The 26792-nt window shown below is 54.7% G+C and overlaps 1 protein-coding gene across 1 annotated transcript in view; it reads left to right on the top strand.

Annotated features, from left to right (window-relative positions):
• The window catches only part of HACD2 (3-hydroxyacyl-CoA dehydratase 2), a 98927-nt gene extending 94584 nt beyond the window's left edge, over positions 1–4343 (top strand). Inside the window, exon 7 of the mRNA XM_002716611.5 lies at positions 1096–4343. Coding sequence (XP_002716657.1) covers positions 1096–1178 — 83 coding nt within the window. The 3' untranslated portion in view covers positions 1179–4343. The remainder of the gene's footprint in view (positions 1–1095) is intronic.
• The last annotated feature ends 22449 nt before the right edge of the window (positions 4344–26792 follow it).

The following is a 26792-nucleotide window of genomic DNA, read 5'->3' as shown; positions in this document are numbered from 1 at the left end:
CATACCAAAATAGCCCTCTCACTGTGGAGTTGGATGTCTGGAGACAGCCAGCGGAGGGAGAGCTCCGCGCTGGCCTCCCCTGGGTTGTGGGATCCAGAGACCCTTGGGAGGAGAATTTGAAGTGTGGCCAACTTGGAACCTGTTTGAAAGGAAGAAAGTGCCAGGGGATGGTTGGCAGTGAGAGTCGTCACCTCCCCCAGATACAGGGTGCTGTTTACAAAGCTGGGAGCAGAGCAGTTGTCGGGGTGGGGAGCCCCGCATGCCTCAGCTGCCGGTGTCTGCACGGTGCTCGGTGCGCGCACTGTAGTCTGCAGGTGTGCTGCGGAGGCCAGGGCACCCACACCGCCATTTGTCTGCTGGCAAAAGTCATGGGCATTTTGGGTGGGCCCTTCCTTCGCTGTGGGGGGCTGTGGCACACTGCAGGATGCTCTGGTGTCCCTGGCCCCGTATGCTGAATGCCTATGACCCTTCCCCTCATTTCCAGATGCTCCCTAGAGAGGGGGCACCACCCCGTTAGATGGAGACCTGGGACTTTTCTACAGAGCCTGCAAACAGAAGACTCCAGGCCCTGGCTTATTTCCATAGGGCTTTGCTGACACCCACACCAGGCGTAGTTGGTTCAGCCCAAATGCTGTTGCACTCCCCGCCACCTTGTAACAGTCATGGTGAAGGAGGGTTCTGACTCGGCCATGATTTGCTGTGAGACCCCGGGCCAGCTGCTCGCCCTCCTGGGGCTCAAGCTCCTCCTCCATCCCCAGAACTCCTCCCCGAGTTTTTGTGGAATTTACCAGAACAGTAGGACTGGAGTCTGAAAGAGGGTAAGCAGTATTGGTTGGCGCTCTGAGGCTTCTAGACCAGTCCTGGTGGCGGCGGCAGTGTCCATGCCTGGGCTCCACGCTGGCTTCCCCCTAGGCCAGGGCAGGAGAGGGTAAGTCTCCCTGTCCCCCACACACCCCACCCTTCCTCTTCGTTGCCTTCTTTGGTCGCTGGACAAGAAAGCCGTCCGAGGGGCAGTGAGGACCTGAGCCCGTGTGCTTTAAATAGAACATGCAGTTGTAAATAATCCCTCTAACCAGTTCTCTCCTTTCCTTCCAGTTTTCCCCCAGTTGTACTTCCACATGATACACCAGAGAAGAAAGGTCCTCTCTCATCCTGAAGAGCACAAGAAATTTGAATAGTTCCTGCCGTCTGCAACTCCCCCTTCCCTCCCAAAAACACAACTTCAATGATCAAAAAATGCTGCAGACTTTTTGAGTTCCCAATATGTTTCATAGAAAATAAGTAAGAACTATTTTTAAAATATTAGAAACAAGAGTCCAGTGTCACAGGGGACTGGGATTTTATAAGAAAAACAAAAACAAAAACAAAAATATGTAGAAGGCTGTTAGGTAAAACATTCTGAACGGTCCATCTCGGCATGCTGCTTCCCCCAGAAGCCCCCAGGCTTTATGGCAGCAGGAGAAAGGGATCTGGCGTGTACAGCCTCCCGTGTCCTTCCTGGAGCTGAGAAGTAAGGGCCGGTGACCTAAGTGCTTGAGAGTTCCCGTCTGAGTCCTGACGCCCCAAGCTTGCAGCACGGCCGCGTTTCAGTCTGCAGCGTGTTCAGCGTTCCTTTTGCAAAGTGCTTGACTGCATGCTGGAAACTATTTGTATTTTTGAAGCAGCAAACTCTGTTCTCTGGAATGCTCTGAAGTCTTGGCTGGGACCCCTCCTCCCTCCCCTCCCCCTCCCCCTGCGAATGAATTCTAAAACGCCCCTGCCTGTGAAGTTTTGGGGGAGTGCCCATAGTCAGAAAACAACTTGAACCCTGTTGTTTGTTTTCAGTTGAGTCCTTACTGCCTGCCACTGAGAAATGTGCTTGAATTTAGTAAGTACGTGGGCATCCTAAGGAGCCTGCCTTTCTGGAGCTCAGCCTCAACCATCTTGTAACACAAGGACAGTCCTCAGAAAGGGAAGCTCCCCAGTCAGTGTCAAGTACCCTCCCAGGTCCCCTCCCAGAACACCTCTGAGTGATGTCTGCCAGTCAGCACATCTCATGTATGGGCCTGAAGCCAATCTAGTCACACTCGAGTAGGGAACACACACGAGTGTGAAAACACACAGAAGGTGTTGCTTTAGCAGTGGTGTCTGGGGCGGGCACTGTAGCGCAGCAGGTGAGACCAGACTGCCCTACGTCCAGTCCAGCTTCTGCTAATGCATTCTGGGAGGCAGCAAGTAGTAGTTCAAGTGTGGAGGCTCCTGCCGCCCATGTGAGAGAGCTGGATGGAGCTGTGGCTCCTGGCTCCGACCTGGCCCAGCCCTCACTATGGTGGGTGTTTGGGGAGTGAACCAACAGATGGAAGTTTCTCTCTCTCTCTCTCTCTCTCTCTCTCTCTCTCTCTCTCTGCCTTTCAAGTAGGTAAAAAAAAATTAATGTAACTAAACATTTTTCTTTAGTGATGCCTGGAGGACTATTCAGGAATGGGTTTACACACCACAGTTTTCAGTTTTCTCTCACTCTTCTGTTTGGATACTTTTTCTAATTATGATCCTGTGTTCATTCTCACCAAGTTTTAAACTCCGAGACAGTGAAATGTTTCAGGCGGGCAGCCATGCGCTAGAAGCAGTGTCACCCCCGCACGCTGGAACAGCCACCAGAGAGAAGTTGTGTGGACGCAGACAGGAGCGTCTGCAGACCAGTCCGCTGCCCAGCCACGTGGCCAGAGCCCCTCCGAGAGCTGGATGAAAACGTGAAGCCAAGCGCAGACGCACAGATTTTAACACAGGATCTCTTCATGGAGCTGAGCCCCACCCCACCCCCAGCCTCTTTTTTGCTTCTGGGGCGGGGGGGGGGGGGGATCTTTAAGACTTTAAAATTCTAGCTTACTGAGTAGCTGTCATTTAAAGTGTAATTGTTCATATCAAAAGAATGTCATAATGGAAAACTAAATTTTTAAATGCTTATTTTCATAGAAGCTTGAAAAATTAATGCAGGCAGGAGTGTAATAAATTATTTTTGAATTGAACATTAAAGTTCTTGGGAAAGTCAGCACTCCTAAGTTAGGTGTGTTGAGATTAGAATCTATTCTTGTATTTGGTAGATAAAATATGTAAGAAAAGTTATTTTTCATGCTTTTTCTTTCCTTTTTATTCTTCCAAAGTGTATTTCTACTGTAAGATAGAATCAACTTGGGTTATAGCAGCCGTATTACTTTATTTGGTTAAGATCTTTTGTCAGTTATTTCTGGAATAGTTCTAGAAGATGAGATGGGGTGGGGAAGAGTAGGTTTTCCAGGATTGCAGGACTTGGGGGGTTGTATTCGGGCCTCTGTGTTATAATTTGTCACTGTGTATGAAAAACATTGTATTGCAAACAGAGGCGTTGCATCAAATTGAACTTTGGCAATGAGCACAGCAAACAACTTCCTTCTCCAAAAGGTTCGCAGCCCGAGTGTGTATTTCTGTGCATCCACAGTTACCATTCCTGTGGGAGACCCTGGGACGCGGCGTGGCGACCTCGGCCACCTCTCCCTGGCCGCGCGTCCCCTCTCTCTAATTCCTTTCTCCAGCTCTGGTGGTGGTCTTTGAGAATGCAGGACCCCACCCAATGGCACAGCTCCTAGGCGTGAGCCAGGAGCCTGTGAGCCCAAGCAGTGCTTGCTGGGCACTAGGTCAGCCTTAGCAGTTTGTGTGAGGGCACGGTCAAAGGCAGCCTCTTCCCAGCTCCCCACCTGAGTGCCGTCCCACATGCCTGCTGCGGACAAAGGATTCCCAGAGGCGCCTGCCGGGGAAAGCTGCTGGCCTACATCATGCCGGGTGCCCTGTGCGGAGGCCCGGGCGCTAGCCTCCCCTGTACCAGCACCAGCCCTTATCAAAGGCCCCGGCCTCCCGCACTGGGAGGTGCCCCTGACACGAGGTTGGGACGGCCCTCATTTTCTCTCTCACTTGTTGTTTTGATTACTCATTTGTAATAAAAGATTGGCACTGATGGGGTGCAACCTGCAAATTATTTTCAATTCTGAGTTGCAGATAAAGCATTATAAAACATCAAAAGTCAATGCTCCTTTGAAATTTGGGTAAAAAATTATACAACCGTCTATATAATCATTTTTGTATTTTTTCTATGTTGTCAAAACCAAAATTGTAATTTTATAAGTCTTTGATTCACTAAAATTATATAATTTAAATGTATTTTTTGTATATTTAGAAATAAGGAGTTCAAAGACTATGCTTAACTTTCTACGCATGCATTTGAAAGCTGTTTTTACCTGATAATGTTCATGTAGTCATAAGATGTATTCATAAAATACTGATCTGTGTCGCATTTCAAAATAAACCGCTGTGCGCTCTGCCTGGATCTGAAACCCTGGCCGGCGAGTGGAATGCTTTCTCGGGAGCGCCGGCGTCGAGTGCACTGTTGCGGGAATACGGGAGAATCTGGATTCTGTTGCGGACTCCAGCGCTGCCTTGGACAAATTAAAAAAAAAATCTATTTATGCTCTTCGTGATGGTTCTGCACTTACAGGAAAAACATTCTACCGAGAGGTTTCCAGGAAGCCCTTCTTCCCCGGCCACAGTGGGCTGCGAGGGATCCCTCGTCCGCTAGTGGGGTGCCTGCGAGGGCGGATGCCGCGGGCGCCGCGGCGCTACCCCCAGAGCTCAGCAGGCTGTGGCGAAGCCCCAGTGCCTGGGATGGACGCGCGAAGTACCAGCGACGCGGAGGCCGCTGCCAGGGGTGTGGGAAGCGCGCGGGTCACTGCGACCCGGGACCCCCGCTGACCCCCGTGCCGGCCACTTCCGGTCGCCTGTCCGGGCCTCTGCTGAGGCCATCCCCCAACTCCGGGCTGCGGGGGTCTTCCTCCCGGGTCCCGGGTCGCCTGACAGCGCGGTCCCGGTTCCCGGGAGAGCGCGGCGGGATCCTGAGCTCCTGGTCCCCGCCTCACAGGTGGGCGCTGCCGCTGGGAAACGAGAGAGAAGGCGACGGCCGGCCGCGGGAACGGAGCCGCGAACGCTGCATTCATGGTAGAGGCCCCCAGGCAAACTCAACCGCTTGGGTCCCGGGGAGGTAGAGAACCTGCGGCGCTCTCGTTTGTCCATGCCGCATTTTGTGGCAATTAGGTGTACTATGTTAACAAAAGGTTTAGCCTGGAGAAATTGCCATCGGTATAATTAAGATTAAGTCCCCCTTAGAACATTCCAGAAATACTGCTGGGTTGCCCTGTGCCCTTTAACGAAAAATCAAAACTAGCTTTGCAATTCCTCGTATTACTTAAATTAAAAAAAAAAAAAATCAGCCTCACAACTAGCCTGGCTCATTGTCATAGGGGTTAGTGGTAAAGAAACTGTTCCGAGCGGCTACTACCAAAAATAGCCATACTTATTAACATTCCGCTGCCTGCAACCCCAGCCAGAGTTACAAGAGAGCCGTGTGCAAGTTTTGACCAATAGTTTCTTTTAAACGTGTGAGAGATTATTTCGTCTTTCGTTTACAGAGATACCCTTGGTGTTACAGAGCAAGCCGCGTTCCCCATAAAAATAACCTTTTCCCCAGCAGACAACTCATGCTAACATTTGCTCTCATTTGATGAGCGGAAACAAGGCTGTGAGTGGCCGTGCCTTTGCAGCTCCTACTCCGCACCTCGAAAGTGCGTCCTGCCTTCTGCCCCTCAACCCCTAGTACGGCCTTCCGACCGACCGGGGCAGCACTTTGCGGGCGTCGGTGGCCGGCGCTGCAGGCAGTGCGGGCGCCTCTGCCGATGCGGCGCCCAGTTCCACCCGGGAACGCCATTTCTGTCTCCGTGCGCAGTAGCCCTGCGTCGCCGCTGGGGGGCAGCACGTCACAAGCGATCCAGGGCCCGGGGCGCCGCGGGAGTCTGGAAAACAGCTTGGGGCCCCGGACGCCCGGGGAGGCAGAAGGGCGCACCCGGGAAAGTGACCCATGGTTCCTGACGGTCCGCGTGGAGGAAAAGCAGGCCGATTTCGAGGCGCGATCTGGAGAAATTCGGGAAGGAGCAGTTTTTGAGAGGAGAGGAGCCAGCCTGGGTGCGGCTCCGCCTGTTTGTGGCTGCCTCAGGCTCCCATGGCCGGCTGCGTAGCAGAGCAGGTGTTGGCGCTCCGCGTCCGGCGGCGCCCGGCCTGTGAGCGTTCGCGGCGCTCGGGGAGGTCAGTTCCGTCTCATGCTGTCTCGGGGTATTTTTGGATGGTGGCCTGGGCCATGAGAAAATGTCAGGCCACCTTATAAGGCGGCGTCTGGTCCCTGGCGTGCTTATGGGCAGCGTGTTCCCAACGCCCTGGTCTGGAGGTAGCGGCGTTCTCACAGATGGAACTTGCTTCTGTCCGTGCCCGTAGCTGTTTGAATGATGACCATTCTGAGCAAACCAAATACAGGGATGCTTCGTAGAATTCATGGAAAACGGGAAAGATAAGTTGATTATGGCACAAAAAGTGTTGAAATCCGTGCATAAAGAGGGTCTAAAGAAAAGTCATCGAAAATGCACGTTGTAAATAAGCTGTGCAGAGATCTCAAAACTTTTTGCACCAAAATGAGCTCATCTTGCGATGTTATTCTTCCACAGACATTATGAAGTGCCCTTGTAGAGAACCAAGGAGCGATGTCAATCAGGCGACATCCGCCGCCACAGCCAGTGGGTTCCGCTGGGGCTGTCCTCACTGTAGGGATGGTGAGTCTAACTAATGAAGTTAACGTGAAACCCACAGGCTTAATTCTGAGCGATGGTTGGCATGTGGGTGAGCTAGGGAGAGGGGTCTGTGGTTCAAAACCTGGGAGCCAAATTAAATGCTCTGTAAGCTCTCCCGATTCCTCTGTGTAGGGTTGCACTTGTGAATCTCCATGAGATGGGGAAGCTAAGGTTATATGTTCCAAACCTGTCTTTCACCTTGATACTTGAAATGTCTGCGGAACCAAGGCTGTGCGAACACACCTGGAAAAACGCTAACCTGCTGCTGGTGGCTCCCCCACCCCGCCCCATGGAGAGGCAATGTTGACCCATGGGGCAGGGGTGGGAGGGAGTGGGGGGAGATGAAGATGAGAGCTCAAAGGGGACCCAGCAAGGTTTCTCCTTGTCTCCACTGTCATTTCTAAGGTTGTTTTCTTGTCAACAGAGGCCACCACCATAAAATAGGTAAAGGGATCAACAGGGTGAGGCCCCAGGTGTCAGCAGCCCTGGGTGAGGTCTGCCATTGGCTGCTTCCCCACGGGAGCCACACGTGCCCACTGGGGAGGAGAATGTGTCCGAGCAGACCAGCCGCCAGTGCCTCATGCCCTTGGGCTGCCTCCCTGGCGCACTGTCTGAGATTCCCTCTAAACCCCATCCTGCCTAAGCCTCTGGTGTCCTCTCAGCCCAGAGCATCACCCTCAGCTTCACAGAGAGCCGTCATCAGACAGCAACGCTGTCAGCTTTTGGCCACCAAACCTATAAACCTGTCTGCCCTAGGCTCAGTCTTCCTGTTACAGTAGAAGAGGTGAGGTGCGCTTCCTGGCGCTGCCGGTTAAATGGCTGCATGTTATTTGGGGTAGGGGTGGGGGGTTAATTTGAGAGGTAGAGTGACAGAGAGAGAGAGAGAGGTCTTGCATCCGCTGGTTCACTCCCCAGATGGCCACAACAGCCAGGGCTGGCCAGGCTGAAGCCAGGAACCAGGAGCTTCCTCCACCTGCTTTCCCAGGCATGTTAGCAGAGAGCCAAATGGGAAGCAGAGCAGTAGGCACTCCTGTGGGATACCAGAATGGCAGGTGGAGGCTTACCACTGGGCCACAACACCAGCCCCGAATCCTTGCTGTGCTCCTGTGTCCTGTTAATGCCCCTGGGGGCAGCAGATGGTGGCCCTCTGGGCCCCTGCGACCCGCACTAGAGACCCCAGTGGAGTTCTTGCCCCTGACTTCAGCCTGGGACAGCGCTGGCTGTTGCAAGCATTTGGGGGAGTGACCCAGTAGATGGAAGATCTCTCAGTCTCTCTCCATCACTCTCTCTTTCAAGTAAATGATAAATAAGTGCTTAAAATAGATTGTTAATGACCCCTTACCCACAGCCAGTCCCAACCTTCTTTACCTCTCCCAGGGACCTCCCTCCATCCAGCCTCCCTGGGCTTCCTCTTGGTCCTGGTCTTCTACTTCCCTCTTCTGATCCCTGGGGGAAGCCACTGCAGGCACTTCTTGCATTCACTTGCCTCTGTCTCCCCCCCTGCTGCCCTACTGTTGACAGCTCTGATCAGGGTCACGTGGGACCTCCTTGTTCTGAAATCCAGAGCACACACTTTAGTCCTGGCCTCATGGTTGGAATTGGAGTGCAGTCCTTGGATGTTGTAGTAGTGGCATGGTTCTGAAGTAGACTGTGGAGCCCAACAATGCCCTGGCCCAGAACCCTCATTTCTGCTGCAGGCATTCCCAGTGAAAGTGGGTGCACAAGCAAGCAGAATGTGTCACAGGGGAAGCTGTCACGCCCCGGGCTGGAGTCCTGGTAGAGCCCCCCGATCCCAGAACCTCCCAAATCACTCTTGAGTGGCAGAACCAGAGAGAGGCTGAAGGAAGCTGCATGGCCTGCTCCCCTCCCCTCCCCCTCAAGGTCTGGACTGCTGTGATGGGGAGAACGGGCGTCTCCCACAACCACCAGCTGCAGCGGGCACGAACGCCTATGCCGCCATCCTTGGCAGCTTGTGGCCCCGGCTCGTGGAGGCCCAGGTGGGGAAGGACAGCCAAGCATCCGAGGAGAGAGCGCTCTGCTACCCGCTGAGGACCGGAAGAGGCAGCCGAGAGACCACACCCACGCGCACAGACCTCTTAACGCCCAGCGATTGCTCTCAGTCTCACTAACAAATGTAGCTGCATCAGGATCCACAGAGAACTGTAAGATCAGCAAGCCTCCTCCTTGGGGAGGAGCAACGCTGAGCTGAGCGGGGTGGGGGGGGACTGCAGGGACCTTGGACTCCTTCCCAGGAAGCCAGCGTCTCTCCTCTGCCGTCAGCAGCCATCTTTCTTGATAGGTTCTTTCTCTTGCTGGTTTCCTCCCGCCTACCCCCCCCCCCCCAGCAGCTCTCACACTTGCCTGTGCACCCAGAACCCTGCAGGTCTTATGGAAGAACACACCTTCCAGCTTCTGACCTGGAGCTCTGACCTGGCTCCGCCTGTCTCTTCACACCCAAGGCCCCTGACCAGCAGCCCCCAGAGCAGAGGCTGTGGACATGTTCTTTGGGGCTCACATTTTTTTTTTTTTTAAGATCTATTTATTTGGAAGGCAGAGTGATAGACTGAGGGAGAGCGAAAGAAAGATCTTTCATCCACTAGTCCACTCCCCAAATGACCACAACCGCCAGGGCTGCACCAGGCTAATGCCAGGAACCAGGAACTCTGCCTGGTCTCCCACATGGGCAGCAGGGGCCCAAGCACTCGGGCCATCTTCCGCTGCTCTCCCAGGCCACAGCAGAGCGCGGGATTGGAAACAGCGGCTGGGACTTGAACTGGTGTTCCAGCATGGGATGCCGGTATCACAAGTGGCAGCTTAACCTGCTGTGCCACCGAGCCTGCTCTGGGGTTGGTTTGTTCGAAGTTGAACGGACTGCCTTAAAATTGTGAGATGGGGTGGGATTTGTGGTGCAGCGGGCTAAGCCGTGCTTGCAATGCTTTCATTCCATATTCCGAGTGCGGTTTGAGTCCTGGCTCACCCACTTCTGTACCGGCTCCCTGCTAATGCGTCCGGGAGGCAACAGGTGATGGTTCAAACGCTTGGGCTCTTACCATCCACATGGGAGACCCAGTTGGAGTTCCTGGCTCCTGGTTTCAGCTTGGCCCAGCCATAGCTATTGCGGGAATCTGGGGAATGAACTAGCAGATGGAAGATATCTCTTTCTGTCCCTCTGTCCTCCTCTCTGTCACTCTGCCTATCAAGACTGGAATGAATAAATAAATAAATAAATAAATAGATAAATTGTGAGATGTTATGCAGCTGAGGCTGCAGGAGCCCACACTCTGCCCTGGCAGCCGTGGGGAAACTGAAAACCTGGGAGTACTGGGTCGAGTACTAGGGAAGTGTGGGGCTCAGCCCCGTGTCACCCGTCCAGAGGACTGGTCCACTCCTGTCCCTGCCTAGCCAGTCCCCTGCAGGCCTTGGAAACGAGAGCTGACTAGGAGGAGCCGGCTGCCGCGGCCGGAGCTCCAGCACCACGGTGCGGACTCTCAGCGTCTTGCTTAGTCTGCGTCTCCTCAGGGCCTACGTGCCATTGCCACTGGCGGGTGCCCACAGGCACCTGGAGCCCAGCCTCTCCACACGGAGGCTCCTCACGTGTCTGCAGGCTGCACCCCGCTCTCCCGCCCCCGCCCCTGCCTCTCTGTCTTCCCCAGCTCTCTGAGTGGCAGCCCCACCCACCAGTCCCTGGAGTCGGGACCTGGAGCTGTCTTCCCCTTCAGCTCCTCACTTCACTTTTTTTTTTTTTAAGACAGGATTTTATTCTTTTTATTTATTTATTTATTTTGACAGGCAGAGTGGACAGTGAGAGAGAGAGAGAGAGAGAGAGAGAGAAAGAAAGGTCTTCCTTTGCCGTTGGTTCACCCTCCAATGGCCGCCGCAGCCAGCGCACTGCGGCCGGCGCACCGCGCTGATCCGATGGCAGGAGCCAGGTGCTTATCCTGGTTTCCCAAGGGGTGCAGGGCCCAAGCACTTGGGCCATCCTCCACTGCACTCCCGGGCCACAGCAGAGAGCTGGCCTGGAAGAGGGGCAACCGGGACAGAATCCGGTGCCCCGACCGGGGCTAGAACCCCGTGTGCCGGCGCCACAAGGCAGAGGATTAGCCTAGTGAGCCGCGGCGCCGGCCCTCACTTCACTTTTAATCGCTGGCTAAATCCTGCCGCTCTCCTGGAGATCAGCTCAAGCTGCTGCCTCCTCTCTGGTCTGTGCCCCGATCTCCAGGGCCGGCAGAAGCCTCCTGACCAGCCTCAGCGCCCACTCTTGCCCATCCATTCTCCAGACCACAGCTAGGATAAACTTTTTTTTTTAACTTTTATTTAACAAATATAAATTTCCAGAGTACAGCTTTTGGATTACAGCTTTTGGCTTCCCCTCTACCATAACTTCCCTCCCACCCAAAACCATCCCATCTCCCGCTCCCTCTCCCATTCCATTCACATCAACATTCATTTTCAATTATCTTTATATACAGAAGATCAATTTAGTATACATTAAGTAAAGATTTCAACAGTTTGCACCCACACAGAAACACGAAGTGTAAAGTACTGTTTGAGTACTAGTTATAGCATTAATTCACATTGTACAGCACATTAAGGACAGAGATCCTACATGAGGAGTAAGTGCACAGTGATTCCTGTTGTTGCCTTACAAATTGACACTCTGGTTTATGGCGTCAGTAATCACCCTAGGCTCTTGTAATAAGTTGCCAAGGCTATGGAAGCCTTTTGAGTTCGCCGACTCCGATCTTATTTAGACAAGGTCATAGTCAAAGTGGAGGTTCTCTCCTCCCTTCAGAGAAAGGTACCTCCTTCTTTGATAGCCCATTCTTTCCACTGGGATCTCACTCACAGAGATCTTTCATTTAGGTGTTGTTTTTGTTTGTTTGTTTGTTTATTTTGCCACAGTGTCTTGGCTTTCCATGCCTAAAATACTTTCATGGGCTCTTCAGCCAGATCCGAATGCCTTAAGGGCTGATTCTGAGGCCAGAGTGCTGTTTAGGACATCTGCCATTCTATGAGTGTGCTGTGTATCCCACTTCCCATGTTGGATCGTTCTCTCCTTTTTCATTTTATCAGTTAGTATTAGCAGACACTAGTCTTGTTTATGTGATCCCTTTGACTATTAATAAGATAAACTTTTAAGAAGGTAAATGGTGCCGCACTGATCCTGTTCAAAAGCCTCAGGAACTGCTGTCCTTAGGGAAAGTCCAGACCCTGGGCATGACCCAGCGACCTCTGTGACCCGAGCCTGCATGTGTCCCCAGGCTCTGTGCTCTCCCTGCTCTGTGGAAACCCATTAGGTCCTCGGGACACTGGCTTCCACCTCCTGGCCCTGGTCCACCACGGAGCCTGGGCCTGGGGAGCTCTCATTCCCTCCCCACTGGCCAGTTCCTCCGGGCCCTCCAGGTGTGGCTATTGCTCTGCCTCCAGCAAGCACCTGCCCAAAATCTAGAGCTGGCTCTTCAGTGCCAGGGATGCTGACAGCAGGGACAAAAGCAGGAGTCTGACTTTCAGGTAAACTGTGAGTGTCTCCTGCAATCTTTTTAATTTGCAAATTGACTTTGTAACTGCCCATGTGTCCCTGTCATGGTGCTTGTGGCCAGCTCTCCCACTCGTGGGCCTGGAGGCACTGTGGGTTCCTTAGTGGCAGGGCCTCCTCCAGCCTTGTTCGTGCCGTGTCTTAGTGCCTGAGTTTGTCTGGGGTTTGACAGGCTGGCAAGGAACTCATTGGCAGATGATTCAGTCTGGCAGTTTCAGGTACTGAGTTCTAGGAAGAAATTGAGGCGGTGTGTTGAGAGTCCTGGTCGTGCCAGCCCACTGGGAGGAGTGATGGAGTAAGATTCGAACCACACCCCTCAGACAAAGGCTGTCCTTCCACCTGCTGCCCCCCTCTCCCCTCCAGAAGCTGGTAGCCCTCTAAGCACTTGGAGCGCCCTTGACTGGAACTCCCTGAGTAGCACAGTGGGTGTGATAGGAGGTGGATGTCCTGGGCCGGCGCCCCCTCCTGGATCCCAGGCTGCAGCCCCCGTCCCAGCCCGGGACAGCTGAGCTCAGAGCTGTCCCCAGGCCTCAGTGTTTTTCTCAGGCACTTGTCATTAGCAAAGCTGCCGCCAGCCGGAAGTCTGCTCCCAAGGTTCTCCAAGGCCTGCAGGCTGCTCATCTGCAGCAGCCAGGACCACGGCCTTGGGGTCAGGGCGGGCAGGGCCAGGCCAGGCAGAGTGACCAGGCATGCAGGTGTGTGTCCACATGCCCAGGGCATCCCTGGCCTTGGCAGAAGCCCATTGCTTTAGGTCGTCTGCCTCTCTCCCCAGCTCCTCCTGAGAGCTCTTCTGGGCAGCTCCCCCTGCTCCAAGGAAGACTCCTTGTGAGCCCCCCACACCTCCCTGAGCCCTCAGCCCCCGTGGTATAGGAGGCCCCGTGACACATCGGAGCTGAAGCTGGCTCGGTCACTGGAACAGGAGGCCCCGGAGGAGAGAAAGGGGTGTGGCTGGTTACTGGCAGGACAAGGCGCTCTTCATCGCCTCCCCACAGCCTGCAGGACACCACTGGCTGTGCCCATAGATTCCCTGCTCCTCTAGAACTTGGCTTCCCACGGTTAAGGGCAGAGTCACAGCTGCCTACACCGTGGGTTCAGGTGTGGACTTCCATGGCAGAACTGGAGGCTGGCGTGGATGCTGCTTATTTCTGGGAGCTTGGAGCACACAGCCAGACCTCTCTGCCCTGGGCAGCCCTGGGAGGATTGAGAGCCACAGGAAGGGGAGGGGTCTGCCATGGGGTTCGTGGGACCCTATTCACAAGCCCTGAGGTTGTGCAGGTTAACCCCCGGGCCTGGGAGGGTTCCTGGCGTTCACACAGGTATTTACCCAGGAACGGAAGTATGTGGGGTCCTTCCAGAAGCCAAAGCTCCCCGCAACAGCCCCATCCGCCATAGCCCACAGACTCGGCTCCAGGCACAGGCCCAGCCTCCCGCAGGACACTCCGCTCCAAGCCAGGCTGCTGTTTGGCTTGCCTGGTATATTTAGAGAAGTCAGGCTCTGCTTGCTCCCTGCTGCCTTACAAAGTGTGAACTGCACCCATCACATGCGAATGTGATTCACTGCTCAGCAGCCAGGCTGGGCTGCTTCCCACCGCCTCCGGGCGCCCCTCCCTGCCTCCCCGCCTCACCCAGCCCTCCCGCACCCGCATCCTCATCTCCACCACCAAAGGCAAAGTACCCCTCGAGTGTGTGCTGGTATCGATGCACTGGCCTAAGCCTGTTTCCTTTCTCTCTGGAAATGTGGGTGCTGTTCTCACAGCGCTTGGCTCTCACCTTTGGCATGTGTGCACACATATGCACACACGCTGCACTCCTCCTGGGGTCTCGAGGCCCAGGACCCACTCAGTATGCTCTGCTGAGACCTCCTGCGAACTCGCACAGCAAAGCAGCGCTTACACCCTAGGAACCTGCAGGCTTTGGTTTTTGTTTTTATTTTTATTTTTTTCCCCTAAAGTGATATTTGCAATCGTGATATTTGCATTTTAAAATAAGGTTTGCTTTTTAAAAAATTAATTTCCTGGGGCTGGCGCTGTGGTGTAGTGGGTAAGGCTGCTGCCCGCAATGCCGGCATCCCATATGAGTGACAGTTCAAGTCCCAGCTGCTCCACTTCCGATCTAGCTCTCTGCTATGGCCTGGGAAAGCAGTGGAAGATGGCCTAAGTGCTTGGGCCCCTGCACCTGCATGGGAGACCCGGAGGAAGCTCCTGGCTCCTGGCTTTGGATGGGTCCAGCTCCAGACATTGCAGCCATTTGGGGAGTGAACCAGTGGATAAAAGACCACACACACACACCCCCGCCCCGCACCTCTACCTCTCTGTAACTCTGCCTTTTGAATAAATAAATAAATCTTTTAAAAATTAATTTCCTGCTTTTCTTGAGCAAAGATGTGGAGCCTTGCCACCCTGGGTCCTGTTCCCAAGGGCTCTGGTGAATCCGCAGGGCCTGGGAGGAGGAGCCTCTTCCGATGGGCTCCCTGCCGGTGCTCGGAGGGTCCTGGATTCAGCCCCACATATCTAGGGCCTTCTGTAGCTGCAGATGTCCTGCAGGCAGGGCCAGTGCTGAAGGGACACAGAGCAGCACCCTCAGTTCCCCATGCGGCACCCTCCGTCTTCAGAGCTGGTCTCCTCCACCCCCACTCCTTCCCGGGTGCCCTGTCTGACTGCCCTTGCACTACTGTTTTTTGCCCTGCAGCAACCTCCCCAGCCCTGCCTGGTTCCCTGGAGACAGAGCCTCACAAAGCTTTGGAGTCAGGCCCGAGTCTGACTCCTGCTCCACTTCCTGCCTTCCCCACCTCCCTGAGCCTCCTTTACCTACCCGGAGGGTTACGGTGAGGATTAAATGAGCTGTTACTCAGCTCCTCAATGGCAGAAGGCGCCTGCATTTGCCTCACAGAGAGCAGAGCAGAGGCTGGGGCCTCGCGTCCGCCCTTGCAGGAAGCGCAGTCTTCCCCGACTCCGGGTCCCAGAGAACAGTGCCAGGGTGCAGACTGCTCCCATGGCGGCCACAGGCAGCCATGCCTCGAACCTGCCAGGGATGAGTCTTGTTGGACGGATGGACAGTGGTGAGGCCCAGGCTGGGCTCCATCCAGAGGACCAGGCCACAGGAAAAGCCAGGGCATGAGGCCTTGCTTCCCCAGGAGTCAGCCCCAACCCAGGGCGACGGGCATACCTGCCCCCCAACACTGGCCCCCCGGTCTTTCCATAGAGCCCAGCCATGGGGTCGGAGTCCTGCCTGCCCTGCATCCCAGGAGCAGGAGTGAACCCCTTCTCCCACCCCTGGGCTCTATGAAGGACCGTGTCAGAGTCTCCCTGTGTCCCTGTCTTGCTCACTGCCACTCTGAGCGGTAATGGGGCTAACCTGCCGTCTCCGGCAACGTGGTTTAGTGGGGAAGAGAGGAGGAGGCGTGTTTGAGAGGCACAGGCACTGCTTTGCGAGCACTCATGTCCAAGCCACAGGCTGGGATCCATGCATGCATCAAGAAAGGCTGGACTGAGGCTGTGGGGCAGAGAGATGGCCTGAAACAGAGCCACGTGGCCGCACCCAGCACCCCAGCTTCCCCCAGGACGTCATCCGCCCTCTGGCAGCAGTACCCAGGGTGGGCTTTATTTTATTTTTTAAGATTGATTTTACTTTTTTGAAAGGCAGAGTGACACACAGAGAGAAGGATATTCTGTCCACTGGTTCACTCCCCAAATAGCCTCATGGCTGGGGCTAGGCCAGGACAAAGCCAGAAACCTAAAACTCCATTCGAGTCTCCCATGTGGATGGCAGGGGCCCAAGAATTTGGGCCATCTTCACTGCTTTCCTGGGTGTATTAATAGGGAGTGGTCTGGGAAGTGCAGCAACCAGGACTCAAACTGGCCCCCTGTGCCACAACGCTGGCCCCCCAGGGAGGGTTGTATTATGGTAATGACGATATTGCCAGAGGACTCGGATGTGGGAACCTCTGTAGGCCAAGGCCACCCCTCCCCTGGGCAGTGCTGGGAGAGTAGAACCCACATGGCCATGGCCATGGGGCTAAAGGACTGTGTCGCCATTGGAACTCTAAGCTGGACTGGACTCAGGGCTTCAGGGGCCCCTTCTGGACCCCGCCCCTATGGCCAACCTTGAATCTTATAGCTGGCAAGAGAAAGCCTGAAGCTGGCAGGATGCTGGGCAGAACGAAAGAGAAAAGAGCTCCCAGGAAGGATTGCTGACCTCTCCCACCGCAGGAAAGACCTGGTTAGCCTTCTGCTCCTGGGTGTGAGTGCAAGGGAGGAGGTATGAGCTAGGGGCAGATCCTGCAGACTGGGGCTGGGTGGTCTTACCTTTCCTCAATGCAGGTGTGAGGAGCCTCAGGGGTGTGTGTGTGTGTGTGTGTGTGTGTGTGTGTCGCAGGGTGGGGGCAGGGGGAGGGTGGTGCACTCACAGTGACCCAATCCAGTGGTTGTACAGAGAACTTGTTGCAGTTGAAACTCAGAATTACAGAGAGAGGTCTTTCATCCACTGGTTCACTCCCCAGGTACCTAAACAGCCAGCGCTGGACCAGACTGAAGCCAGGAGCCAGGAGCTTCATCCAGGTCTCCCATGTGGGTGCAGGGACCCAAGCACTTGGGCTATCCTTTTTTCTTTTTTCTAGGGCATTAGCAAGGAGCTGGATCAGAAGTGGAGCAGTCGGGACATGAACCGGTGCCCATATGGGATGCCGGCATTGCAGGCTGTGGTTTTACCTACTACACCACAATGCCAGCCCCTCAGGGGACGAGTTCTTGCCTCCTATATCTTCTGATGGCTCCAGCTTCCCAATGGCAGCGTCACTCCAGCCCTGCCTCCGGCTCCCCAGAGCCTCCTACCCCTCCTTTCCTTTCTCTCCTATGAATACCAGTCCTTGGACTTAGGGTTCCCTAAATCCAAAATCATCTCATCCAGCAATGAGAACATAATCTCATTTTAGATCTCAGCCTTTGGTGATATTTGCAGCTCTTGTTTCCAGTTGCATTCATAGGTCCCAGGGGTTAGGACTCGAACGTACCTTCTGGGAGGGGGACACAGCTTCATGGCCTGAAATGGGGAGCACAACACCTGCCCGGCAGCGTTGCTATGAGGATGACGGGTTCAGACCCTTTGTACCTGTTCAGTGCCCTGTCCCACCTGCCCCGCTCCTCCTCACCCTCCTTCGCCCTCCTCCTCCAGCAAAGCTCGCTCTGAATGATGGCCTTGGCGGCCCCTCACTCTCAGCCAAGCACAGGCGTCGCTGCCATCTGCTTTGTCGGCCCTTGTAGAGCCCTCCGGCCCTGCGGGTCTCGGGGACTGTATGAGCTGTGCAGAGGCTGCTTTTGCTGGGACCCCTTTAGATCCAGAAATGGTCTTGTTCATCTCTCTCTCTTTGAAAAAATAGCCCTTTTTGAGTCCTTACGAATGTGTGTTGGTCACGAGCAATACTGCGAGTGTAGACCCATCCCAGCATTTCCTCGCCACCAGCCTGGGCGGCTCCAGGAGGAGGATGGCTGCCTGGAGGTCAGAGCTGGGGCATGTTCTTCCCAGGGGTCCCCTGCAGGGTGCACAGGCGCAAGTCCTGGGGCTCATGGGAGGATGAAAAGGTGTGGATCCCGGAGAACCACGCCCGATGGGTGAGTGTCAGCAGTTGAGTGTGACAGCAGCAAGCAAGGCCAGCTCTCAGCCCTGATGCACCACATCCCAGAGTGCTAACAAGGTAGAAAGAGGGGCTGCTGCCTGCAGTGCCAGCATCCTGCCTGGGCGCCGGTTCGAGTCCTGGCTGCTCCACTTCTGATTGAGCTCCCTGCTAATGTGCCTGGGAAAGCAGCAGAAGATGGCTCAAGTACTTGGGCCCCTGCCATGCATTTGGGAGACCTGGAAGAAGCTCCTGACTCCTGGCTCCTGGCACCTGCCTGGCTCAGCCACAGCTGTTGCAACCATTTGGGGAGTGAGCCTATGGATGGAAGATCTCTTTATTTCTCTCTCTCTCTCTCTCTGTATCTCTGCCTTTGAAAAATAAATAAGTAAATAAATAAATAAATAAATAAGACAAAAAGAGACATGCTGTGTTGTCGGCCTGGCTGTGGGAAAGCCACACTTACTTTTGTTTACTATTTATGACTCATTAGCATGCAGTGTCATAACAGTTATGTGTATAATTTTGTGGCACATTAATTTTGTTATTAGCTTTATTTAATTATATTGTTCAATTTTCCTCTATCAAAAAAAAAAAAAGCAAGAGCAAAACAACAACAAAAAATAGAGCTGCTCACCTCTGCTTTCACAATGGAGGTGGCAGGGAGGAAGCTGGCCCCGCCCCTGCAATGGGAGGAGTGCCCCCACCCCTGCACAGTGGCTGCTGTGGCCACCATGGTTAAGAGCCGTCTTGCACTGAGCATTGGTTGTGGGGACACAGCAGCCCTGATAACACCCAGTTAACACACACACTCCCTGCAGGTGCCTCTCACAGCCTCGGAGGGGTCATTCTCTGCCTAAACTGGAGGACAGGTCATTTGGTGCAAAGCCAAGAGGGAGATAGATGGCTGGGATGACCCGTGAATTGCTACCTGGTGTCTGAGTTCACTCCCGTGGGGTCCATTCTGCCCCCAGTGGCAAGGCCATCGGCCGCTTCACCCCGCCTTCCTCAAGCTCTCTTGTTCTTTCTGGGTCTCTCCTGTTCCTGGTTTCTTCAGTGACAAGCACCAGCCAGAGAGGGGAGCAGAAGGGAGGAGGCAGGCAGGGCAGAGAAAAAAGCCGGGCAAGATCTACAGCCACAAGGCTGTGACCCTGGCATCCCAGGAGAGAGACTCTCACTGGGGAGTTCCTCCTGCAGCCCTCTGCTCACAGAGTTCAGCTGGTGGAGGTGGGGGGTCTCACCGTGCTGAGTCAGCCCCCTGTGGGGAGGAAGCCCCCGCCCCAGCTGCCATGCACTAGGCCCTGGTCTGGGGTGCAGGTCCAGGTTCCTTCAAGGACTGAAATGCCAGGACCTCACCTTCACCAAACACCTGCAGTGGCCGCTGTCTGGGCCGACACTTGTCATCCCTGGCTTGGCTCATTCCCCCAGCAGCCCCAGAGCAGGTGCTGCCTTTGCCACCTCCCTGACACAGACAACAAGAACCAGGCCCTGCCCAGTAGGGGAGCACCTGAGACAGTGGATTTGAACCCTGGAGCCCACGACGTTCACCTGTACCTGGTGGCCCTCCTGCCCTGTCGGTTGCTCATCGAGCGTTTGTTGTGCACCTCCTGGAGGCCAGCTCATGTGCCCGTTGCTGGGACAGGCCCATGGGCGGCTGAGACATAGCCCCGCGGCACTCCTGCCAGGACCCCCAGGCTCTCCTGGGTGAGCCTTGTTCTCTTGTGGCTTCAGGCGGCCAGTGGAGGGTTCAGGGGGTGGGAGTCAGTAGCACGGACCCCGCCCCCGGCTGAGAGGGGTGTCGCCTGGAGTGACCAGCACTGCCACTGCGCCCGAGAGTGAGTGCTGGCAGCGGGAGTGCCCGGACTTCCTCTCCTTTGCTCCTCGACCAGACTGAGGTCCAGCTGGAATTGAGGCTGCACAGCTGAGCCACTCGCCACCTGCTGCCCGCCTCCCTGGCGGAGCCTCCTGGCCCCAGGGCTGCACCTGTGGGTAGGGGCCACTGAGCAATGGCCAGGCAGCTGCTGTCTGTGCTGGCATCTCCCAGAGAGCTGCCTGTGGAGCCCGAGGGGTCACAGTGGGAAGACGAGGGGGCGCTGTCTGCACTGAGCCACGGGCTCTGCTCCCCCCAGCCTGAGGGCCACCCTGGGAGAGGAGAACACAGGAGCAGTGGGCAGCACACGCTCCCCAGAAGGACCCCAGGCTGGCTGTGGCTTAGGGAAGGGCTCCCCTTCGCCGTGTCCTTGCCCTGAGAGAGCAGGAAGCCAAGGCTCGGAGAGATCAAGCCATCCCCTGAATCCACACAGTAAACCAGTGATGTTTCTGCTGGGTCCCGCTGCTGTCAGTGCCTTCCCACCGTCCCACGTGGGCCCCTTTGAAGCCAGGACCAGAGAACGGTTTCCAGAGGATGTCCCGCTTTGTGGAGAAAAGAACAAAATGCCCGACACATATGGAAGGGCTCCGACGTGCCAGGGTCACCCACTGCCCTCCCCCAGCGGCACCAGCAGCCCAGGAGGTGGAGGCCTGGGCTCACGAGCATGTAAGCAGCAAACCACAGCCCAGGATGGCGGGGGCCCCTGGCCCGACCAGGTCTCTGACAGGTGTGCCCCGTGTGGCTGGAGGAGGGAGTTTACCAGGGACAAAGCAGTCGGCACAGGTCTCTGGAGCAGCCCCCCTCAGATGTGGTTTACGGGTGGCAGCTTCAGCATTACCAACCCTGAATCTGGGGTGAGGCCCAGGAATCTGTGCTTCGACAAGCACCCCAGGGCATTCTGATGCACACGCAGGTGGGAGGACCACAGGAGTGGATTCATTGACACAGAACTTGGAAGTGAGCTGGAGCCACACAGCGCGGTCAGCATGGCAGTGTGTAGTGGGGGAAAGGCCGCCCCTGGGGGCACCCCCGAGCTCTTCCTCCACTGGAGAGGGTCCTCACCTGCCAGGGGGATCCTGCCCTCTCTCGGTCACACAGCCCTCCTCGGGGCCAGCCCCATAGTGCCGGCTCCTGTAGAACACCGCACAGGAGCCCCTGGCTGATCGCCTGGTTTGTGGGTGGGGTGGGAATGGGTACTCCAGGGGGTGGGACTTCTGGCCCTGTCCACAGGCTCCCGCAGGGTGTGGCACCTGGCAGGCACACAGGTTGGAAAGCTGGGAGGAGTGGGTTCAGGTGGAGGGGAACGAAAGTGAAGACTGGATTGTGCTTGTGGTTCGCAAGACCTTTCCCTGTTTAGGAATTGCTCAGCCCGCATAGGAATTTCACAGGACCCTGGGACCATCTCGTCCAGCCCTGCTCGCATACTCTCTCCCTGCACCCAGCGCGTCTCTGCCCTTCTCCAGAGATCCTCACAAAGGAACATTCCTTGCAATGGTTGTTCGTGCTCTTTGCTTTTAGGGAAGTTCTTCTTTGAGTCTGACTCATATTTCATATAACGTTTTTACTCCCTTTCTCCCCCCCACTTTTTAAATATTTATTTATTTATTTATTTGAAAGGCAGAGAGAGAGAGAGAGAGAGAGAGAGAGAGAGAAAGGTCTTTGCACTGGTTCACTTCCTAAATACCCACAACAGCTAAGCCTGGGCCAGGCCAAAGCCAGGAGCCAGGAACTCCATCCTGGTCTCCCATATGGATGGCAGAGATCCAAGCACTGGGGCCATCATCTGCTGCCTTCCCGGGTGCATTAGCAAAGAGCTGGACTGGAAACAGGGTAGCAGGGCTCTGAAATGGGGTACAAGCGTCCCAAGCCAAGGCTTAACCTGCTGCGCCACAATGCCCGCCCTTCCTCTCCTTTTGAACAGACTCTAACAATGTCAGGGCTGGACAGGTGCTGAGAGATGATCTAAGAAAGTGACTTTTGGGGCCAGCAGCAGGTTAAAGTCCCAGCCTGCAGCGCCTGCATCCCATATGAACACAGGTTCAAGTCCCAGCTGCTACACTTCTGATCCAGCTCTCTGCTGTGGCCTGGGAAAGTAGTGGAAGATGGCTCAAGTCCTTGGGCCCCTGCACTGGCATGGGAAACCTGGAAGAAGCTCCTGGCTCCTGGCTTCAGATCAGTTTAGCTCTGGCCGTTGTGGTCAGCTGGGGAGTGAACCATTGGATGGAAGACCTCTCTCTCTCTCTGGCTCTACCTCTCTCTGTAACTGTATTTCAAATAAATAAAATAAATTAAAAAAAGGGAAGTGACTTTCAAGGTTTTGTTTTTGCTAAGCAGGAAAATCTCTTTTCCAAAAAAATCATAATCAACTCTAAGCCTTGAGGTTGACCAAAGGGGAAGAAACTCCAGTTGATGTAAGAAGTGGGTGCCTCCCAAGGACACCCCTGGAGCTTCAGGGAATCCAAGTAGAAAACCACTCACGGGCCCAAGCCCAACACTGTGCGTTTGAGGAAACCCAGAGAACTGAAGGGATCTGCCCTGCGTCCTGAAGCCGGCACTGCTCCCAGTCTGGGACGCTCTGCGGATGCACCTTCCGATCAGCGTGCTCCGAGGCCACTTGCACGCTGTGTGTTTCCTGCTTTCTCCCTTATGCTATTTGGTACTTCAGTGTTCCAGAAAACTCAACAAGAAGCTGGCAAAGGCTGTTCTACAAGCAGTGTTTCGCAAATCTCTGAATCTCTGAACAAAGATGGTCATCACATTTTCCCAAACATTTCCACATCAGGCTGCGGAGTGAGGCCCATCTTTTTCCTGTTATTCACTCATTTATTTCTTTTGGAGTGCATCTGGAGTGCAAACACGCGATCGCAAGAAAGATCCAACTGGAACGAGAAATGGCGGTGCCCTCTGTGCTGGGACTCATTAAGTCTCCTGGCCCCAGGGATCTGGGGATGTTCATGGATCAAATTTCCTTCTCGGGGTTATTAACAGAATCCCCTAATTTGAGTACTGGGTGGGTGGGGGGTCCTGTAAGGGGCAGCACAGTGGGCCTCTGCACTATGCATTCCTAAGGACCCAGGGGAAGGGCCAAGCCTCTTCTTGGATTTCCCACGAAACACAGACTTTCCACCCAGCACCCTCAGCCTACCCTGCACCTTCACTGGCTCCCAGGCCCCAGAGCAGCAGGATATGGACTGTTCCTAGGTCACAGGGTCAACAGGGGTACTTACAGGGCCCCCATCTTCCACGCGCCATCTTTAGAGCATACCCTTGGCTTGCTCATGTGTGCACAGTGACCATGCCAGCCACTGTGGATGGCATTTATTAACTTTCTAGTACGTGCCAGGCACGGTGCTGGTTCAGCCAATCCTGACAGCAAGGAATGACAATATCATTGCTGTCATCTTGCGGATGAGAACCCTGATCTTTTTGGAGGAGCTTGAGCCAAATATTACTCCCTGTATGTTTGGGTGCATCTCTTCACCCAGCGCTAATGACGGCTAACTCATCCTGAGGGTTCAGTGTTGCCCGAGTGCTTCGCATCACATCACCTGTTTCATCTTCATAGCAACCCTATGAAAGTGGATATTATTGTCATATTCATTCTAACTATGAAATCTGAGGCACAGGCTGGTTAAGAATTTTCCAAGGTTAACTGTGGGGAGCAATTCGGACTATACTGTTACTGGAATTAAGACTTATTCTATGCATCTGCTCTCCCACAATATGGCGCTGGGAGAGAAGTAAACAGCTTCCGCACAGCTGCCTCCAGTTCAACCAATAAACTGTAGGACTTGCTCCTGATTGGAGAGCAGCGTACTCGGCGTGTGGGCAGCCGAGTTAGGATTGGCGGAGGAGGACTATAAAGGAGGAGAGAGACAGCATGCACCGGGAACATCTATGGGGAACATCTAAGGGAACCCGTGCAGCCCCCGAGAGAACCGGCCGGCGGTGTGCCGCTCCCCCGCGGAAGTGGGGAATGTGGCAGGGGAACTGCCCTTCCACGGAGGTGGAAGGGACGGTAGCCAACCCGGGAAGGACCAGCAGCCAACCCGGGAAGAACCAGCAGCAAACCCGGGAAGGGCTGAGCAGACGAAAGAACAGCGCAGGGTCCTGTGTCGTTCCTCCACGAAGAGGGGGAGCGACAGTTAACCAGCTTTTGAATTTTTATTGTTTATTTATTTTCATCCACTTGAAAGGCAGAGCAAGAGAGACAGACAGAGACAGAGAGATCTTCCACCTGCTGGTTCACTCCCCAAATGTCTGCAATGGCCAGGGCTGGGATGGGCTGAAGCCTCAAACTCCATCTGGGTCTCCCATGGGAGTGGGTGACAGTGACTCAAGCTCTTGAGCCATCATCTGTTGCCTCTTCAGACGCTTTAGCAGGAAGCTGAATCAGAAGCAGGGTGGCCAAGGCTTGAACTAGTACTCTGATATGGGATGCTGGCATCTCAAGCAGTGACTTAACAAGCTGTGTCACAACCCCCACCCTTGGCTTTGTCATCAGTTCAGGATAGTCTCAGTTCAGTCCAGTCATGGATTACGTTTCCTGTGAGGCAGGGAAAGCAGTACAGTGAGACTTGAACTTGAAGTCAGACATCCCTGGGTCCAAACTCCAGCTCTGTCTCAGACTGTGCATATGGGAAAGTATGTTAGTTATCTACTGGTGGGTAACAAATTACCCCAGCATTCGAGGGCTGACGTTGTAGCAGAACAGGTTAGGCTATCACCTGTGACAACAGGCTCCCATATGAGCACCGGTTCGAGTCCCAGATGCTCCACTTCCCATCTAGTTCCCTGCTAAAGTGCCTGGGAAAGCAGCAGAAGATGGACCAAGTGCTTGGGCCCCTGCCACCTATGTGGTACACCTGGGATAGGGTTCTAGGCTCCTGGCTTTAGCCTGGTCCAGCCCTAGTGGTTGCAGCCATTTGGGGAGTAAACTAGAGGATAGAAGATTGTGTGTGTGTGTGTGTGTCTGAAACTATGCCTTTCAAATGAAATGAAGAAATCTTTTTAAAAAAGTTTACCCCGGCATTTGGCTGCTTAAAGCAACACCATGTATTGTCTCATGGTGTCCGTGGGGCAGGACTCTGGAAACCGCTTAGCTGGGTGGCTCTGGCTCAGGGTCTCTTCTGAGGGTACAGTCACAGTATAGGATGAGGCCGGGGGTGGGGGGTAGGAACTACTTCCAAGGCCGCCTCACAGCATGGCTTCCCCCAGAGGGAGTGAGCGGGGAGCACCTGAGATGGAGGCCAGGCTTTTTATAACCCAGTCTCATAAGTGACATTCTAATACTCCACCCTATTCTATTCAAGTCAATAAGTCCCGCCCACACTGAAATGGGAGGGGATTATGTAAGAGCAGCAGTACCGGGACGTGGGATAATTGGGCTGTCTCAGAGGCTGCCTACAGCAAGTTACTTAAACCTCTAAGCCTTGGTTCCCTGGGCTATAAAATGGCAGCAGAGAGTTGCTTTCAGACCACAGCAAGACAATGTCTGTAAAGAAACTGAAGCAGTGCCAGCGCAGCAGCTCACTTGGCTAATCCTCCATCTGCGGCGCCGACACCCCGGGTTCTGTCCTGGTTGCTCCTCTTCCAGTCCAGCTCTCTGCTGTGGCCCGGGAAGGCAGTGGAGGATGGCCCAAGTGCTTGAGCCCTGCACCCGCATGGGAGACCAGGAAGAAACACCTGGCTCCTGGCTTCAGATCAGTACAGCGCACCTGCCATAGCGGCCATTTGGGGGATGAACCAATGGAAGGAAGACCTTTCTCTCTGTCTCTCTCTCTCTCTCTCTCTCTCACTGTCTAACTCTGCCATTCAAAAATAAACAAACAAACAAACTGAAGCAGTGGCCAGCAAGCAGTGAGTGCTGTTTGAGGGCAGGGACGTTGCGTCTGCCTTGATCGCATCTGTCCTTTCAGCTCCAGCCTAGCATTTCCTTCTCGTTCCATCGAGGCGGGTGCTGATAGTGTCAGGTGCAGTGGGGAAGAATGAGGCAGCACGCAGCAGACACACACATGCGCATGCACGGAAGGGGCCTCCCCAAGGGCATCAGGAAGACCCTCAATGAGCTGTCCAGGGCACAGGGGCTGAGAGTATCCATGGGTTCTGGTCCCCGCTGGTGCTTAGCTCACTCTGCCTAGAGATGGTCCTGCAATGCAGCTAACTACCGGGAGCTGGTCATGGGTATCCGTTCTCCCGCCCTGCTCCTAGCGTGGCAATGCCCTTAACCACTGCCTACCCCACTCCTAAGAGAGGTTGGCAGAAGGGCAAGGGCAAGTTCCAGGATACCAGACCACCCACATGTGAGTGACTGTAAGTCATGGCTCCCTAAGGCTTGTCATCAAGGAACAACATGCTGCTCGCTAGGGTGCTTGGCCGCGTGGCAGCTGCTCTGCCCAACCAACTTGGAGCTGAGAGAGGGGAGTGGAGGGGAAGGGGCAGGGAGTAGCTGGATCCTTGGCAAAGGTCCTCTTACCCCGGCTGCAGCCCAGGGAAAGACATCAAGCTCAGCAGAGAGCACCGACTGCACTGGGAGGGCGCATGTACACAGTCTCTCAGACCTGGTCTGACTCACGGCTCAGCCATGTGCCCTCTCCGTGGCTGTGGACGGGCTGCTTCCCATCTTCATCCCTGGTGCCGCACCCACAGAAGGAGGTGAACCTCCTCCCATCTGGCACAGAGGTCATGAGACTCAGCAGCACGGGGTGTGCAGTGCCTGGCGCACAGCAGGTGCATCATTAAGATTAGTGGGGAGTGGGTGGGAGGGTGCTTAGAGAAAGAAAGATTGAAGCGCGCAGTCTGCTTTGTTTTATCAGTTTGACTGAAATAGACATACATAATGAAAAGTGCATCGAAGTCCAGCCAGAGTGAGCACACGGGTGCAAGCAGCAGCCAGATCAAGAGACAGCACGTGCTCAGCACCTGAGACGCCCCCTTTGGCTGCTCTTCCAGTTCCTGGCCCCCTATCAGAGGAGCTGCTATGCCAGTGGCTCAGCTCCTGCCTTTGTGGTTTAGAAATGGAAGCGTGGTTTACCCTCTTTAGGGTCTGTCTTTTTTGGCTCCACACCATGCCAGTGACATTCATTCATGCTGGTACATGTA

Source organism: Oryctolagus cuniculus, chromosome 4 (genome assembly GCF_964237555.1).
Source record: "Oryctolagus cuniculus chromosome 4, mOryCun1.1, whole genome shotgun sequence".
Taxonomy (NCBI): domain Eukaryota; kingdom Metazoa; phylum Chordata; class Mammalia; order Lagomorpha; family Leporidae; genus Oryctolagus; species Oryctolagus cuniculus.
This window is presented reverse-complemented; position numbering and strand designations above follow the sequence as displayed.